Source organism: Oncorhynchus masou, chromosome 29, assembly GCF_036934945.1.
Source record: "Oncorhynchus masou masou isolate Uvic2021 chromosome 29, UVic_Omas_1.1, whole genome shotgun sequence".
Taxonomy (NCBI): domain Eukaryota; kingdom Metazoa; phylum Chordata; class Actinopteri; order Salmoniformes; family Salmonidae; genus Oncorhynchus; species Oncorhynchus masou.
Genome location: NC_088240.1, coordinates 35,456,348 through 35,473,345, shown reverse-complemented (window position 1 = coordinate 35,473,345; position 16,998 = coordinate 35,456,348). Strand labels below are relative to the sequence as shown.

The 16,998-nt window shown below is 41.2% G+C and overlaps 1 protein-coding gene across 1 annotated transcript in view; it reads right to left on the bottom strand.

Annotated features, from left to right (window-relative positions):
• Positions 1 to 14,185, bottom strand: part of LOC135519409 (contactin-associated protein-like 5) — a 124,076-nt gene extending 109,891 nt beyond the window's left edge. The window contains exon 1 of the mRNA XM_064944613.1: positions 13,935 to 14,185. Coding sequence (XP_064800685.1) covers positions 13,935 to 14,007 — 73 coding nt within the window. The 5' untranslated portion in view covers positions 14,008 to 14,185. The remainder of the gene's footprint in view (positions 1 to 13,934) is intronic.
• Positions 14,186 to 16,998: the final 2,813 nt, after the last annotated feature.

Here is a 16,998-nt window from a genome sequence, read left to right as displayed (position 1 = left end):
GCCCCAGTGCTGGGAAAAAATATGGATCCTAGTTGGTCCCAAGTGACCCCACACATTAGCCCCCACTGGAAGTCAGAAACCAGGGGTTATTGGCTGATTAGCCCCACTGAATACTAGACTGAAGGAGAGGGACTCCCATTCAAATAGAATCATGTAGCCCGGCAGCCCCAGATGGTGGGTCTGACACAACAGCACTATTTTTCCTGTAAAAATGTCTGCCAGTATACTCACATTTAAATACACTGGAATAAGATCACATATATTGGAATACATGGTGCTAATATTGTGTGGCGACCCCAAAATCTGAATAGGTATACTGTAAACCATGTATAGAATGTACACTATATGAAGCTGTGAAAGCCCACAGAAAATACAGTGTTTCTATGTCAAATGGTTTTGTTACATTTCAGACTTCTGTGAGGTACACTACCATTCAAAGGTTAGGGATCACTTAGAAATGTTCTTGTTTTTAAAAGAAAAGCACATTTGTTGTCCATTAAAATAGCATCAAATTGATCAGAAATACAGTGTAGACATTGTTAGTGTTGTAAATAACAATTGTAGCTGAAAACTGCAGATTTTTTTATGGGATATCTCCATAGGCGTACAAGGGCCCATTATCAGCAACCATCACTCCTGTGTTCCAATGGCACGTTGTGTTAGCTAATCCAAGTTTATCATTTTAAAAGGCTAATTCATCATTAGAAAACCCTTTTCAATTATGTTAGCACAGCTGAAAACTCTTGTCCTGGTTAAAGAAGCAACAAAACTGGCCTTCGTTAGTCTAGTTGAGTGTCTCTAGCATCAGCATTTGTGGGTTCGGTTGCAGGCTCAAAATGGTCAGAAACAATGAACGTTCTTCTGAAACTCATCAGTCTATTCATGTTCTGAGAAATTAAGGCTATTCCATGTGAGAAATTGCCAAGAAAGTGAAGATCTCGTACAACGCTGTGTACATCTCCTTTCACAGAACAGCACAAACTGTCTCTAACCAGAATACAAAGAGGAATGAGAGGCCCCGGTGCACAACTGAGCAAGTACATTATAGTGTCTAGTTTGAGAACAGATGCCTCACAAGTCCTCAACTGGCAGCTTCATTAAATAGTAAAACACCAGTCTCAACGTCAACAGTGAAGAGGCGACTCCGGGATGCTGGCCTGCTAGGCAGAGTTGCAAAGAAAAAGCCATATCTAAAGACTGGCCAATAAAAAGAAAAGATTAAGATGGGCAAAATAACACAGACACTGGACAGAGGAACTCCCGGAGTCGCCTCTTCACTGTTGACGTTGAGAGCATGGAGGGCTTAAGTTACAGTGGAGGGCACTATGTGGATTTATATGGTGAAAAGTGTACTTTACAGTAGACTTGAGCAATATACCGTATACTGGGTTATTTCGAAATACCGACAGTAAGATTTTCAATACTGAAAAAGAAATGTAATATTTATAAAGCAGCGGCATAGCACGCAACCCCACAGCAACATTCAATCCCCTCCTGGATCAAGATCCCTGTTGCCTAAATAGTTTTCTGGGTAATTTTTTTATATCATAATAAATAATTTTTAAAAATGTCTCCCCTTTTGTGCACTTCCGGTAATACCGTATACCTCAGTATGGTACAGAAACGGTATGATGGCATGAAAATCTGAATACGGCCCAACCCTACTTTATGGTACTTGACTAAGGCTCCCGAATTGAAGATCAAAGGATACAGAAGGAGCATCTGGGACCGCCTGGCCAGTTGGGATTACACCACCGCTGCAGTGTCATCTTGACTGCAAAAATGTCCCCAAATATGTTCAAACAAAAATGGATTAATGGATCAAATATAAACTCTTACTATGCTGGGGATTTACAAAGTCTAAAAACAGATTTGTGGGAATTTTTACTTTGTGGTTAGTTACTGTATGCCATGAATTAATTGAGATTTTAAAGCAAATGAATAGGCTAATATTTACAGCTAATGTATAGGACTCAATAGATGGAGAGTGTTGTTCCATCAGTGTAGGAGTGATTCGATTGTAAATACAAAGACCTCCACTGGCACCACATTTGTCAAATAGATAGTGTGTGTATGTTTGTGTCTGCACAAGTGTGTCTGCACAGTGTGTGTGAGTGTGAGCACACTCAGAAGTGGTGTAACTGAGACCCCATTATAGCTAAATTGAACTGTAATTCTGTCGTATTAATTCATTTGGGCACCCTCAAAAAGAGAGAAACGTATCTCATGCGTGGTGATTGCAGTCAATGCATGCAAATTGCTCTAGTTGATGCAAGTGGATCATTTATTTTCAGGCTGCCATAATTTGTAGCGATTCATCATTTCACGTTATCACATGAAACACCAGCTTAATGAGAAAACACAACCATGGGGTGAGATGCCCTCAGCTGACCAGAGCTGTCCTACAGCGTCATCTTCCACACACTGGAAGATGAAAAAAGCTTGTCATATATGGGTACTAATTTAACTGGAAACAACATCTCCCCAACTCACTCTCTGTGTATTACTCAGACTGGAAATGTGAAGACACGGCTATTTAATAAAAAAAGAAACTAGTTTTAACATAACTATACTAATTACAAACGAGCTCATAGCAATGAACATGTAAATGCTCTTTTGTGAGTGCGGGTCGTTAGGTTACAGACACATTTAGTTTAGTCTTAACACTTCATCAAGTGTGTTAAATCAGAACAGAACAGCAATAACAGTCTGTCCTGCAGACCTATTGAAAAGAAAGCACAATTTACTTGAATTGTCATCTGACACAATATAAAACCATAATCCAAAGCCTAGGGTAATACAAAGCGGACCAGGCACGAGCAAAAACATATCAAAGAAAAGAGAACTCTAATTTGATCGTGAGCTCTGTGAGAGGAAGAAAAAGATTTTCTCTCTGCCTCTCTTTGCTTTGGTACTCAATTCGCCCGGAACAGTTGCAATAAGTCAAACTCAAGAAAAAGAATAGCCACGTTCTCATTAATATAAAAAGCAATGAATTCGAACAGTGGGGGCTGAACCGTTCAAACAGAATAAGTCTGGTAGAGGAAGACATGAACTCTAGTCAGTGAGAATGAGGCAGTTACGGCCGTGGGTTTATCCAGAACAGTTGTGTTTGTAATGGATTTAGATAGAAACCCCTTTAGGATAAAGCCAGCTCTATTTTCCCTGTGCCAACTGTATCACTGTCCTGTTCTTTGTGTCTTGCCAACACAAACATTTGAATGCCCCCCGAGGCATATCATAATCTGCATTATCTGTGATCCTAGCAGAGGGCTAGCCATGGTGAGGCAGACAATCAGAATCCTGATGATGATGATAACGGTTTATCACAATGTCTTTTTCAGCACCAGGTCAACGGCTGATTATCATTTTGGAAATATAGCACATCAGCTGATAGGGTTGTCCCCATCGTAATTAAACAACACCACAACAACATCCCTCTGCATAATTTATAGTGACATTTTGTCCTCCTCCTAACTCCCTGATCACTTAATGGGTCCTCATCTATCTTGGAGATCTGGAGAAGGGGTGAGTGATGGGGCATTTTAGAGGGCAATTCAGAACACGGCTATCTCTCAAAGTTGTTTCATTCATCTCTAGAGTGACCAAACACTCACTAATTTAAATTACCCCTATAGAAACACCTGGAATAAATGATCATGGGGTAAAGAGAGAATTACGGCCACATACCACTGCTATTGTATTTGTCTTCCCTCGCAAGGTCATTCATACTGTAACTTCCCCCGCTGTGTGTGGTGATATGGTCTATCTACGATAAGAGGTATTCATTTACATTTTAGAGGGTTTCAAAGGTTGGAAGGCTCGCTATGTCTGACAGTCTTTGTGTGTCCACATGCACACGCTTATGTGCATGGCTGTAGGTGTGTGCATGTTTAGGAGTATGTGTGCATGTGTGCATGTGTAGGTGTGTGTGTGTAGGTGTGTGTGTGTGTAGGTGTGTGTCTAATGTGCTCTTGTATAAATCCCTTTGACTTTGTGTGGGTTGTCAAGACCCATTTCCCCATAGTATTGACAGGATCTGGAGCAATATGCTGGAGCCAGACCCTAGGGAAGTATGTCATAAGTTATACTATCAGTATGAGTTTTTGAAATGGAAACTCCCCCCGCTGTTCCTTGCCCAAGGCAACCTTCACAACCGTACTCTCCCTCCCAGCAGGGTGACTCCATTTAAAACACCTAACATGTTTGACCTCATAATAAAATTGAGGTAAAGACTCTATTACACTAATGCTTTGGTCAAAATTCCACAATCCCCCACAGAGAGTGGGGATGTATTGGGAAATGTGAAATTAGCCACTGCTTTCACAAATATAGTGACATATTACATTATTATACTGTTTTAACCTTTTTGAGTACTCACTTACAGTATAATATCAGAATAAAATCCTCTCCTGGTTTTAACTCTTTAGCTGTTCTTTGTAATAGCCTACACCATTTGCAATCAGACAGTACAAGTTCTAGCATAAAGAAGTTCATACGAGAGGATTGTTTACTCTATTGCTAGTGTGGCGGCCCTCAACAAGATTGGCTCAATATTAATATTGGCCTAGTCAACCCAACACAGCTTATGTTGAGCCTCTATTAATCCCATTACACACAATTATAAACTTGCTTCTATCACAGCTACTGTAGGAGAGACACTTCCCTCTCTAAATTTAAATTCAGTTCAAATGGCTTTATTGGCGTGGGAAACATATGTTTACAATGCCAAAGCAAGTGAAATGTGAGAGAAAAAAACATCAGAAATGAACAGTAAACATTTCACCCACTAAAGTTTCAAAAGAATAAAGACATTTCAAATGTTATATAATGGCTGTCTAACAGTGTTGTTACAATCTGCAAAATAGTTGAAGTACAAAATGGAATATAAATAAACATACTGTACATATGGGTTGTATTTACAATAGTGTTTGTTCTTCACTGGTTAACCTTTTCTTGCGGCAACAGGTCACAAATCTCTCTCTCTCTCTGCGAGGAGTGCATGAGGACATGCTCCTCTGAGAGGATGTGGCTGCCATTATCTCTGTCACCAGACACAGGGGCTACACAAACCACCCATGATGGATATCTGGCTTCTCCTTTTGTTTCTCAAAGGTAAATATGAGAACAGTCATTTGCTTGTCCTCTAGGAGAATCTAGATGTTTTATCTCTGAGCAGCTTGCCAATCCTGATCACGGAGTGAATTTGACATGAATGCAGAATGTTCATGAATGATTGTTCAGACTTGTGCTTAGATTCACCCCGTATAGACGGAGCAAAACTTTAATACATGTCTATTTATGTCCATTGCCCAAACCTGTTTTGGTCACCTTTTTTCTACTTGACCAAACATTACACAAACTGGATGCACTGAAACATTTTGGATGGCTAAGCTAAACAATGTTTTGTTTTGATCTGCGGCATGAAATCCTTGCTAAAATACCCAACCAAATATCTACATCAGGAAACCAGTCAGGTTTTGCACATGTTTATTACCATCTGAAATCCCACATGTGCAAGAACGGCTATCAACATTGTTTTTATAGATTAGCCAAAAATTGGGTTTGAAAAGTAAGAACTGTCACGCCCTGACCTTAGTTACCTTTGTTTTCTTTATTATTTTGGTTAGGTCAGGGTGTGACAAGGGTGTTTGGTTTAGTTTTTGTATTGTCTAGGTGTTTTTGGCCTGTCTAGGGTTTTTGTATATCTATGGGGTTTTAGTATGTCTAGGTATATGTAGGTCTATGGTGGCCTGAATTGGTTCCCAATCAGAGACAGCTGTTTATCATTGTCTCTGATTGGGGATCCTATTTAGGTTGCCATTTTCCATTTTGGTTTTGTGGGTTATTGTCTATGTGTAGTTGCCTGTCAGCACTTGTGGCGTATAGCGTCGCAGGGGGTTTGTTAGTTTGTTTAGTGTTCCTCGTGTAAAAAAAGAAGAATGTATTCTTATCACGCTGCGTCTTGGTCTCCTCGTTATGACGAACGTGACAAAAACAAAAGTAAGAATTTACCTCTCGAGGAGATTGAATTAGTTCATGGACATTGGATGAAACAATTCACAGATGACGAGGAGGATGGAAATTAAATCTCCAAAACACATGAATTGTAGCAGTGGGCCAAATGATGGTATGTGTGTGGTGCCGTTGTGAAGTTTGTGGGTGCTGTTGAACCGTACCGTGTTGAATGGTTAATTGTGAACGAAGGGTAGCACTTCATAATAATGCCGCATCATAAAGCATTTATAATGGATTAGTAAATAGTTTATTTATGAATCATTACTCCAATCATAAGATGTTTAATATAGGTCCTTACAAACCATTTAATAATCATTATGTAAGTATTTTTGTTATATATATATATACAGTCAAAAGGGTTGTAATTTCTGAGGTTGGTAACTCTAATGAACTTATCCTCTGCAGCAGATGTAACTCTGGGTCTTCCTTTCCTGTGGCCGATCTCAAATCAAATTGTATTGGTCACATACACATGGTTAGCAGATGTTAATGTGAGTGCAGTGAAATACTTGTGCTTCTAGTTCCAGCAGCGCAGTAATGTCTAACAATTCCTAACAACTACCTAATACAAACAAATCCAAAAAGTAGTCTAAAAATTCCCCAACAACTACCTAATACACACAAATCTAATGGGGTGAATGAGAATATGTGCATATAAATATATGGATGAGCAATGGCCGAGCGGCATAGGCAAGGTGCAGTAGATGGTATAAAATACAGTATGTACATGTGATATGAGTAAGATATGTAAACATTATAAAAGTGGCATTATTTAAAGTGGCATTGTTTAAAGTGACTAGTGATCCATTTATTAGTGTCCACTGATTGGGTCTCAATACAGAATATACAGGTGATATTTGTAATGTAAGATATGTAAGATATGTAGACATTATTAAAGTGGAATTATTTAGAGTGGAATTCACAGCCAGTTTCATCATAGCACTTGAAGGTTGCAACTGCCCTTGAAGAAACGTTCAAATGTTCTGTATTAACTGACCTTCAAGTCTTAAAATAATGATGGACTGTCATTTCTCTTTGCTGATTTGAGCTGTTCTTGCCATAATATAGACTTGATATTTTACCAAATAGGGTTATCTTCTATATATCACCACTAACCTTGTCACAACACAACTGATTGGCACAAACGCGTTAAGAATGAAAGAAATTCCACAAATTAACTTCTGAACAAGGCACACTTTTTTTGGTTACTACATGATCCCATATGTGTTATTTCATAGTTTTGATGTCTTCACTATTATTCTACAATGTAAAAAAATAAAGTAAAACCCTGGAATGAGGAGGTGTGTCCAAACTTTTGACTGTTACTGTATAAATGTTTATATATTTTCCTTTATTATTTTCCCCTAACACTACCACCACTCCCCTAATTGGAGTAAACTAATGGACAACAACACTTAGGATTCTACTTCCAGCTTAAAAATACTATATACACTTTACGGACACAGACATTTTACAATAGTTATCTTTTGTTTGTTTTTAGACACATGCTTCAACTTCACTCAAGCCCTCCCATCTATCTCTGAACACCATCCCGTTTTCAATTTGCCATTTGTTTTTCATCTGTGCTCTGTTTCACAAAAGTACAGAACCTTTCTTTTTTCATAGTTTCTACAGATTGTCATCTTAAAGATAAACGTTTTTTGCTAAAAGTATTATTACATTATTGATCGATTGACTATGACTTTTTAAATCGCCCAGCAGTGCTATTTGCAGGGTTAGCTCCAGGAAAATGTTGAAATTCATTAGCCATACAAGCTACATATGGACAGCACCAAAACAATTGATCTCGTGATTGTCTCTTCATAGCAAAATATGCAGAGCTGGGATGATTGTATCACCCATAGAAACTCAGCAAAAAAAGAAACGTCATCTCACTTTCAACTGCGTTTACTTTCAGCAAACTTAACATGTGTAAATACTTGTATGAACATAACAAGATTCAACAACTGAGACATAAACTGAACAAGTTCCACAGACATGTGACTAACAGAAATGAAATAATGTGTCCCTGAACAAAGGGGGGGAGGGGGGGGGTCAAAATCCAAAGTAACAGGCAGCATCATGCATTAAGTACTGCAGTGCATCTCCTCCTCATGGACTGCACCAGATTTGCCAGTTCTTGCTGTGAGATGTTACCCCACTCTTCCACCAAGGCACCTGCAAGTTCCCGGACATTTCTGGGGGGAATAGCCCTAGTCCTCACCCTCTGATCCAACAGGTCCCAGACGTGCTCAATGGGATTGAGATTCTGGCTCTTCGCTGGCCATGGCAGAACACTGACATTCCTGTCTTGCAGGAAATCACGCACAGAACGAGCAGTATGGCTGGTGCCATTGTCATGCTGGAGGGTCATGTCAGGATTAGAGGTCGACCGATTAATCGGAATGGCCGATTAATTCGGGCCGAGTTCAAGTTTTCGGAACAATCGGAAATCTGTATTTTGGGGCGCCGATTTTTATATTTTATATATATATATATATATATATATATATATATATATATATATATACATTTAACTAGGCAAGTCATTTAAGAACACATTTTTATTTTCAATGACGGCCTAGGAACGGTGGGTTTAACTGCCTTGTTCAGGGGCAGCATGATAGATTTTCACCTTGTCAGCTCGGGGGATCCAATCTTGCAACCTTGGTTAACTAGTCCAATGCTCTAACCACCTGCCTCTCATTGCTCTCCACGAGGAGCCTGCCTGTTACAGAAATGCAGTAGAAGCCAAGGTAAGTTGCTAGCTAGCATTAAACTTATCTTATAAAAAAACAATGAATCAATCATAATCACTAGTTATAACTTCACATGGTTGATGATATTACTCGTTTATCTAGCGTGTCAAGCGTTGCATATAATCAATGCAACGCTGGGGGATGATTTAACAAAAGCGCATTTGCGAGAAAAGCACAATCGTTGCACGACTGTACCTAACCATAAACGCCAATGCCTTTCTTAAAAAAGCTCTGTGGCTCGACGACTCATTGCGAGCTCACAGAACAGAGCTCCGGGCAGCCGAGCGGAAATGGAGGAAAACTCGCCTCCCTGCGGACCTGGCATCCTTTCACTCCCTCCTCTCTACATTTTCCTCCTCTGTCTCTGCTGCTAAAGCCACTTTCTACCACTCTAAATTCCAAGCATCTGCCTCTAACCCTAGGAAGCTCTTTGCCACCTTCTCCTCCCTCCTGAATCCTCCTCCCTCCTGAATCCTCCTCCCCCGCCCCCCCCTCCTCCCTCTCTGCAGATGACTTCGTCAACCATTTTGAAAAGAAGGTCGATGACATCCGATCCTCGTTTGCTAAGTCAAACGACACCGCTGGTTCTGCTCACACTGCCCTACCCTGTGCTCTGACCTCTTTCTCCCCTCTCTCTCCAGATGAAATCTCGCTTCTTGTGACGGCCGGCCGCCCAACAACCTGCCCGCTTGACCCTATCCCCTCCTCTCTTCTCCAGACCATTTCCGGAGACCTTCTCCCTTACCTCACCTCGCTCATCAACTCATCCCTGACCGCTGGCTACGTCCCTTCCGTCTTCAAGAGAGCGAGAGTTGCACCCCTTCTGAAAAAACCTACACTCGATCCCTCCGATGTCAACAACTACAGACCAGTATCCCTTCTTTCTTTTCTCTCCAAAACTCTTGAACGTGCCGTCCTTGGCCAGCTCTCCCGCTATCTCTCTCAGAATGACCTTCTTGATCCAAATCAGTCAGGTTTCAAGACTAGTCATTCAACTGAGACTGCTCTTCGCTCTATCACGGAGGCGCTCCGCACTGCTAAAGCTAACTCTCTCTCCTCTGCTCTCATCCTTCTAGACCTATCGGCTGCCTTCAATACTGTGAACCATCAGATCCTCCTCTCCACCCTCTCCGAGTTGGGCATCTCCGGTGCGGCCCACGCTTGGATTGCGTCCTACCTGACAGGTCGCTCCTACCAGGTGGCGTGGCGAGAATCTGTCTCCTCGCCACGCGCTCTCACCACTGGTGTCCCCCAGGGCTCTGTTCTAGGCCCTCTCCTATTCTCGCTATACACCAAGTCACTTGGCTCTGTCATAACCTCACATGGTCTCTCCTATCATTGCTATGCAGACGACACACAATTAATCTTCTCCTTTCCCCCTTCTGATGACCAGGTGGCGAATCGCATCTCTGCATGTCTGGCAGACATATCAGTGTGGATGACGGATCACCACCTCAAGCTGAACCTCGGCAAGACGGAGCTGCTCTTCCTCCCGGGGAAGGACTGCCCGTTCCATGATCTCGCCATCACGGTTGACAACTCCATTGTGTCCTCCTCCCAGAGCGCTAAGAACCTTGGCGTGATCCTGGACAACACCCTGTCGTTCTCAACCAACATCATGGCGGTGGCCCGTTCCTGTAGGTTCATGCTCTACAACATCCGCAGAGTACGGCCCTGCCTCACACAGGAAGCGGCGCAGGTCCTAATCCAGGCACTTGTCATCTCCCGTCTGGATTACTGCAACTCGCTGTTGGCTGGGCTCCCTGCCTGTGCCATTAAACCCCTACAACTCATCCAGAACGCCGCAGACCGTCTGGTGTTCAACCTTCCCAAGTTCTCTCACGTCACCCCGCTCTCTCCACTGGCTTCCAGTTGAAGCTCACATCCGCTACAAGACCATGGTGCTTGCCTACGGAGCTGTGAGGGGAACGGCACCGCAGTACCTCCAGGCTCTGATCAGGCCCTACACCCAAACAAGGGCACTGCGTTCATCCACCTCTGGCCTGCTCGCCTCCCTACCACTGAGGAAGTACAGTTCCCGCTCAGCCCAGTCAAAACTGTTCGCTGCTCTGGCCCCCCAATGGTGGATCAAACTCCCTCACGACGCCAGGACAGCGGAGTCAATCACCACCTTCCGGAGATTCCTCTTCAAGGAATACCTAGGATAGGATAAGTAATCCTTCTCACCCCCCCCCCCCCTAAATGATTTAGATGCACTATTGTAAAGTGGCTGTTCCACTGGATGTCAGAAGGTGAATTCACCAATTTGTAAGTCGCTCTGGATAAGAGCGTCTGCTAAATGACTTAAATGTAAATGTAAATGTAAAATCAATACACAGAAGTATATATTTTTAAACCTGCATATTTAGCTAAAAGAAATCCAGGTTAGCAGGCAATATTATCCAGGTGAAATTGTGTAATTTCTCTTGCGTTCATTGCACGCAGAGTCAGGGTATATGCAACAATTTGGGCAGGCTGGCTCATTGTGAACTAATTTGCCATAATTTTAAGTAATTATGACATAACATTGAAGGTTGTGCAATGTAACAAGAATATTTAGACTTAGGGATGCCACCCGTTAGATAAAAAAACGAACGGTTCCGTATTTCACTGAAATAATAAACGTTTTGTTTTCGAAATGATAGTTTCCGGATTCCACCATATTAATGACCAAAGGCTCGTATTTCTGTGTGTTATAATTAAGTCTATGATTTGATAGAGCAGTCTGACTGAGCGGTGGTAGGCAGCAGCAGGCTCATAAGTATTCATTCAAACAGCACTTTCGTGCGTTTTGCCAGCAGCTCTTCAACAGCTCAGCACTGTTTATCGGTCGACCTCTAGTATGACGCCACGCAAAAAGACTTAACTAACTCAACCTCTTTTGCGTAATCATATTAATTATTTTTTAAGTACTTTACAAGTTGTTTATACATGTGTGAATAACTAGGTTACTAACATTTACAAATGTGTGAGTAATGATGGATAAATAATGAATAAAACATTTACTAATCCATTATGAATGTTATATAACCTTGAGTCATTGTAAAGCGCTACCAAAAGGAGTGCTTGGTTGTAAAGCACAATTGTTTTAAATGTCCTTTTGATGTTTGTTATAACTTTGTTACTTATTTACAAACAAAATAAATAAACTAATAGTAAACAATGAATTGCTTGAACAAAAGGGACATGTAACATTTGATGTTTCATGCTTCAGGTCAATGCACACTGTTGACTCAAGTCCATATCCTTTGAATAAATACAGGATGAGATGACGAGCAGCTATCACGACTGATGGATGAGGTCATTGAACCATTAGGCCATGAAATGAAATGAGCCACACACATATGCACACCACCAGTACTCATGCATGCACCCAGTTAGTTACACACACACACACACACACACGTGCACGCACACACACACACACACACAGAGGAAAGGGTAAACCACCAAGTGAAAGTTTGCTATTTTTAGTCATCTTTAATCATCCGTTAGACACCGTGTCAATATAAAATACTGATATGCATTTTAATGTCAGATCAACCACTCTTCTATGCATCCTGTGCTGAGTACATTTATTTCCTCGAGTTGAAATTGAAGCTTTAAAAATAGGGGAGGGATGGGGAGAATGAACCATGATGATCAGAGCACTGTCTGGGAGGACCATTGAACAGAAGCCTCACTTGATGAGACTCTGATCCAAATAGAGAAGAGCAGCAGGCTGTTCAAACTGTGAGGCACAAACACACTGTAGTGTTTCCCCCTGCTTTCTCTCTCTCGTCCAGGCTGCCTGCCAGGTTGCCTTCCAGCACCAGGTAGAGCTACGGCAAAGCAATGCCTGTCCGACGGGAGACATTGAGCTGCCACCAACCACATTAATGCATTACTGTAGGTGAAAAAGGGTACCAAGTCACAGACTAAATGGGTCCCAGGCACTAACATTAGCAGCAAAGCCCCCAATGCACAGTTTTTGACTCAACCTTAAACAAGGTTGCATACAGTAATGCCATTTAGACAACTTCCTGTTTCAAACAAGGTTTCAAAGAATTATAAGAACAGTAAATGGATTCAGAACTACAGTGCTACCAAATCAATATCAGAGACTGATTGCTAATTCCTTTGTGTTTATTTAAGTTTGAAAAAAAGCTTTGGCTTATGAATGTATATTATTTCTACTGATTACTCAAACTTTATGCTGATAATCATGGGTGACATCTGGCATCTACTGTTCAGATGAGGAACCATGTCATATTTTTCTTAGCTTTGAGAATATAGTGTTCAGAACTGTCTCGTTCCACTTCAAATAGAGCAGTTATATTCTCTGATCGAAAAGCTTCCTGCACCTAAGTAGAATAATTCTGACCTCTAGTGACAGTGCAGACATGGTAACACGGATAGCCTAAGCATTTGCACTTGAGAATGTCATTCCTCTTAGTAAGTTTGATGACCATGGTAGGATGTGCTTCTAGGCATAGGCCTCTAGTCGAATTGGGTTCACATAGGTAGTAGGTATAATGCACATGCATTGTGTTTGAGTGTGGTCTCTGAAAGAAACAGTAGCCTATAGCAATTAAATTAAATAAAAACAGCTTATCCAATTGGGCAAAACACTGGTTGAATCAACGTTGTTTCCATATAATTTTAATGAAATTACGCCGAACAAACGTGTAATAGAAGTTGAATTGACGTCTGTGCCCAGTGGGATGTAACCCTACACAGCTCTAGGTTTTCGCAAGGACTTCACAAATCCCGAGATAGGAAGGTGATGTTGAAAACTTAATTTCGAATTTTGCTCCTACTGTTAATATTGAACACTGCAATGTGAGAAAGATGGATCTATGCGACACATGTTTACTCAAATGACATGTGCTAAAACGTGTATCCCAAGTACAGGAAGTTAGTTGATTGATCTGAGTATTATAAACAATCGATTAGATCCGTTTACATCCATTGCAATTGTAGAGACAAAGACAGGTTTTGCAAAACCGCTCTGTAGTTTATCTGACTGAGTTGAGGTTATCATATGCATGCATGGAACTCCATGCTCAACATTCTGCTGATTTAGGATTGCGAGAGAGAACAAATGCCATACAAACTTAGAAAACAGAACCAACAATCTCGATACAATGTATGTTGTATTATTATCAAGTTACTTACAGTGACTGGCCGCCAGCGCAGCACTGACAACGCCAAGCACCGTGAGAATAAAGGCGATGGCCAGAGATGACATTTCCACCTTGCTTGCCACAGATATCCAGGCTTCTGTATATCCTCAGTGAAAATACCTCCGATGACCGTACTTCCGAGCAGTGTGTTATAATTCCAGCTGCTTCGACTTCACCTATTCACTGCAGAACCATCACGAGGCAGGTCTGCTAGCGCGCGCACAACACCCTCTACTCTGCTGCTGCTCCCAAATCTCCGTCACATCGGTGCGTCTCTCTCTTTCTCTCTCCTCTCTCTCTCCCTCTCTCTTTCTCTTTAGCCCTCTAACACAAAAACGCCTTTAATCATTTCGAGTTTATTTTTGGACATTCTGCACGATTAAGCAATGGTATAGCAATATTGACATATGTTGCATTAGTTATGGAAGTTTTTGAAGGTTATACGGCTTATTTCAGAGGAATGGGCACCGAGGAGAGCTTCGGTGGATGCTAACGTGAGCTCCAGTCGCGCTCTTAACTGCCGCTCACACTATTTCAGCTTCACAGCAATAGACAGATCCGCATGCTGCATTCTTCACAAAGCACAGCCAGCAGTCAAAACAATACCAAGCTGCTAGCAGGCCTGGCTCAAATGAATACTTCATATATACCTCTCTCAACTTGTTTGGCTTAATTTTGCAGTTTCTCTAAGTTTCCCTCCAGACATTGTGCCACAGGCTGTATGTTTTAGATGTCGAGACTGCATAGACTACAGAGACGGTACAAAGAAACACGCGTTTTTTTTCCTTCCAGTCTGTTTATTTACTTCTGCCCACAGGCGGTAACCGAGCGGTGGATAACCTCCAGTCTCGCCGCGATTACCGTCTATTCCGACTTCTACTGTCTCTATTATTTTATCTAAAAACACATTTCCATTTCGGATGATAATTGACAAATATATATGGGGATCCTTGGGCAACGAATATTCACGTAGGGTAGGTAGGGTGACAGTAGCTCGATCGTTGTCATTTATTTCATGGTAACACATTGTGAAAAAAATGCCTTCAACACAACAGGGCTTTGCACACGCAGACCTATACTGTAGATGCAAATTGTTCAGCTATGCATCAATATTGTTGAAAATCCCACCTCCCACCCATCTACTGTATACGCACTACACATTACCTGCTATATTATCACAGTTTAGATCATATTGGCCACCTTTTGTACTTAGAAGAAGACATTCCTCTCTATTGTATTGATAGTTATGGTGCATTATTGTAATATTATTGTCTTATATTATCCTGTGAATCATGGAAAACAGCCATTTCGGGGTCATTTACTTCACCTAACCGTCCGCCTGCTCTCTTCTGCCTTCTTTTTGACATCACCCTGAATACTCTGGCAGAATTCTCCATTAGCATAAGTGCATGCAACATTCATTTATCTAACACCTCTATTCCTCAATGCATAACCCTGGGGTTCTTGTCAGGTGTCAAGGTATGAGGCCTACGCCAAAGTGCTATTAAATTACAGGGCCATATTTGTCACCTTTTTAAGGTCTACAAATATGGTACCGGGTTCAACACCATTTCCACTTGACAAGTGCCCCATGAAAAATGTATACTTTCTTTTAAGATCTCCAAAGGTAGCGGCAAATTGAATATTGAATGAGAGAGTAAAAAGTACATGCATCTAAAAGCCCTAAAATCACCACATGTGTAGGTCCATTCTACCACACAGTCAGGCATCAGTGTTCAGTCAGTTCTTTGCTGAGCCGAAAGCAAAATGGCTTGTCTCAAGGACTTAAAAGATTACTTTTATTTTAGATTGACTTATTGATTTATTGAAATGCTGGTTTGATTGACTGATTTATTGGGTGGTTGATTGACTAATTGTGATTTGTTGGTTGATCATTGACTAATGGATAGAGAGAACTGGGTTGATGTTGGAGAGCTGTGTAGAACTAATGACAGTGACTCATCTCACTATGCTGGTAATGGTTATTAGTGAATGACTGTTCTTCTGCAAAGGAAATTGAAAAACCTAATACTGAATATAATGAATATAGTAATCAGAGAGATGGCTACGGACTTAATTTAATTTGATTTTCACAATAGTCACACATTAATAAACCCATTCATCATTTGTGCCCTGCTCTGGTTTGAAGCAATGGGTGTTGTTGGAGGTGTCGAGGGGCTCCATCTGCCCTGTCTTGCTGATGTCTCTGTACCCACTGGGAACAGCTGCTCCCCCACCTGTCCTACACCGCTCCCTTCTACCCCACTTTACCGCTTTGCTGCAGATCACCTGAGTCTGGTATAATCAATGCAGAATCAGGTCTAGACTAGCTGATAGGTCCTACATGTTCTTGACACACTGTATTAATGTGGTGATATTTATAGAACATATCTCCTTGTGTCGTGTCAAGTGTGGAAAGGAGTGTTGATGATTGTCCACTGAACAATGAAGGTGTGAGCTTTGATGCCATACAGATGTAGGCTCTTAATTTGATCATTATTTTGTGTCTGAGAATTTTCCTGCACAGCAGGAAATGCAAACTTGTTGTGTATTTGAGTTTTAAAAACACTTCTATAGTTTAATTGCCACTTTGAAATTTCCGACTTTATTTGCCCTAACGAAAAATGTATCCTACAAAAAAGTCCATTAATTATAATCCACATAATAATTCACATTTCCTGATGCTGCAGGATTACTTTCCTGCTGTAGAAAACTGCCCCCATTAAGACATACATATGTAAGTATTGATGACCATATTTGATAGCTATAGGAATAGCCATGTATTGACAGTATTGTTTGTACATGTATTATAGCTAAATGGAAGTCCACTGAATTGTATAATTTACTAGCTTTCATTAGCAGCCTGTTTAAACAGTCTGTGTCTAAATGCACCTAAATGCTACTCCTCCATTGATTAGAGTACGCCATAATGGATATTGGCACTTTCAGTGGTTACAAGGTAGAGCATTACGAGCAGCATTAGGAGTGCAGTACATTAGCAAAGACAGAGTCCTTTTCATTAAAGATGTTTTGTAGAACTGTCCTAACTTGAGATG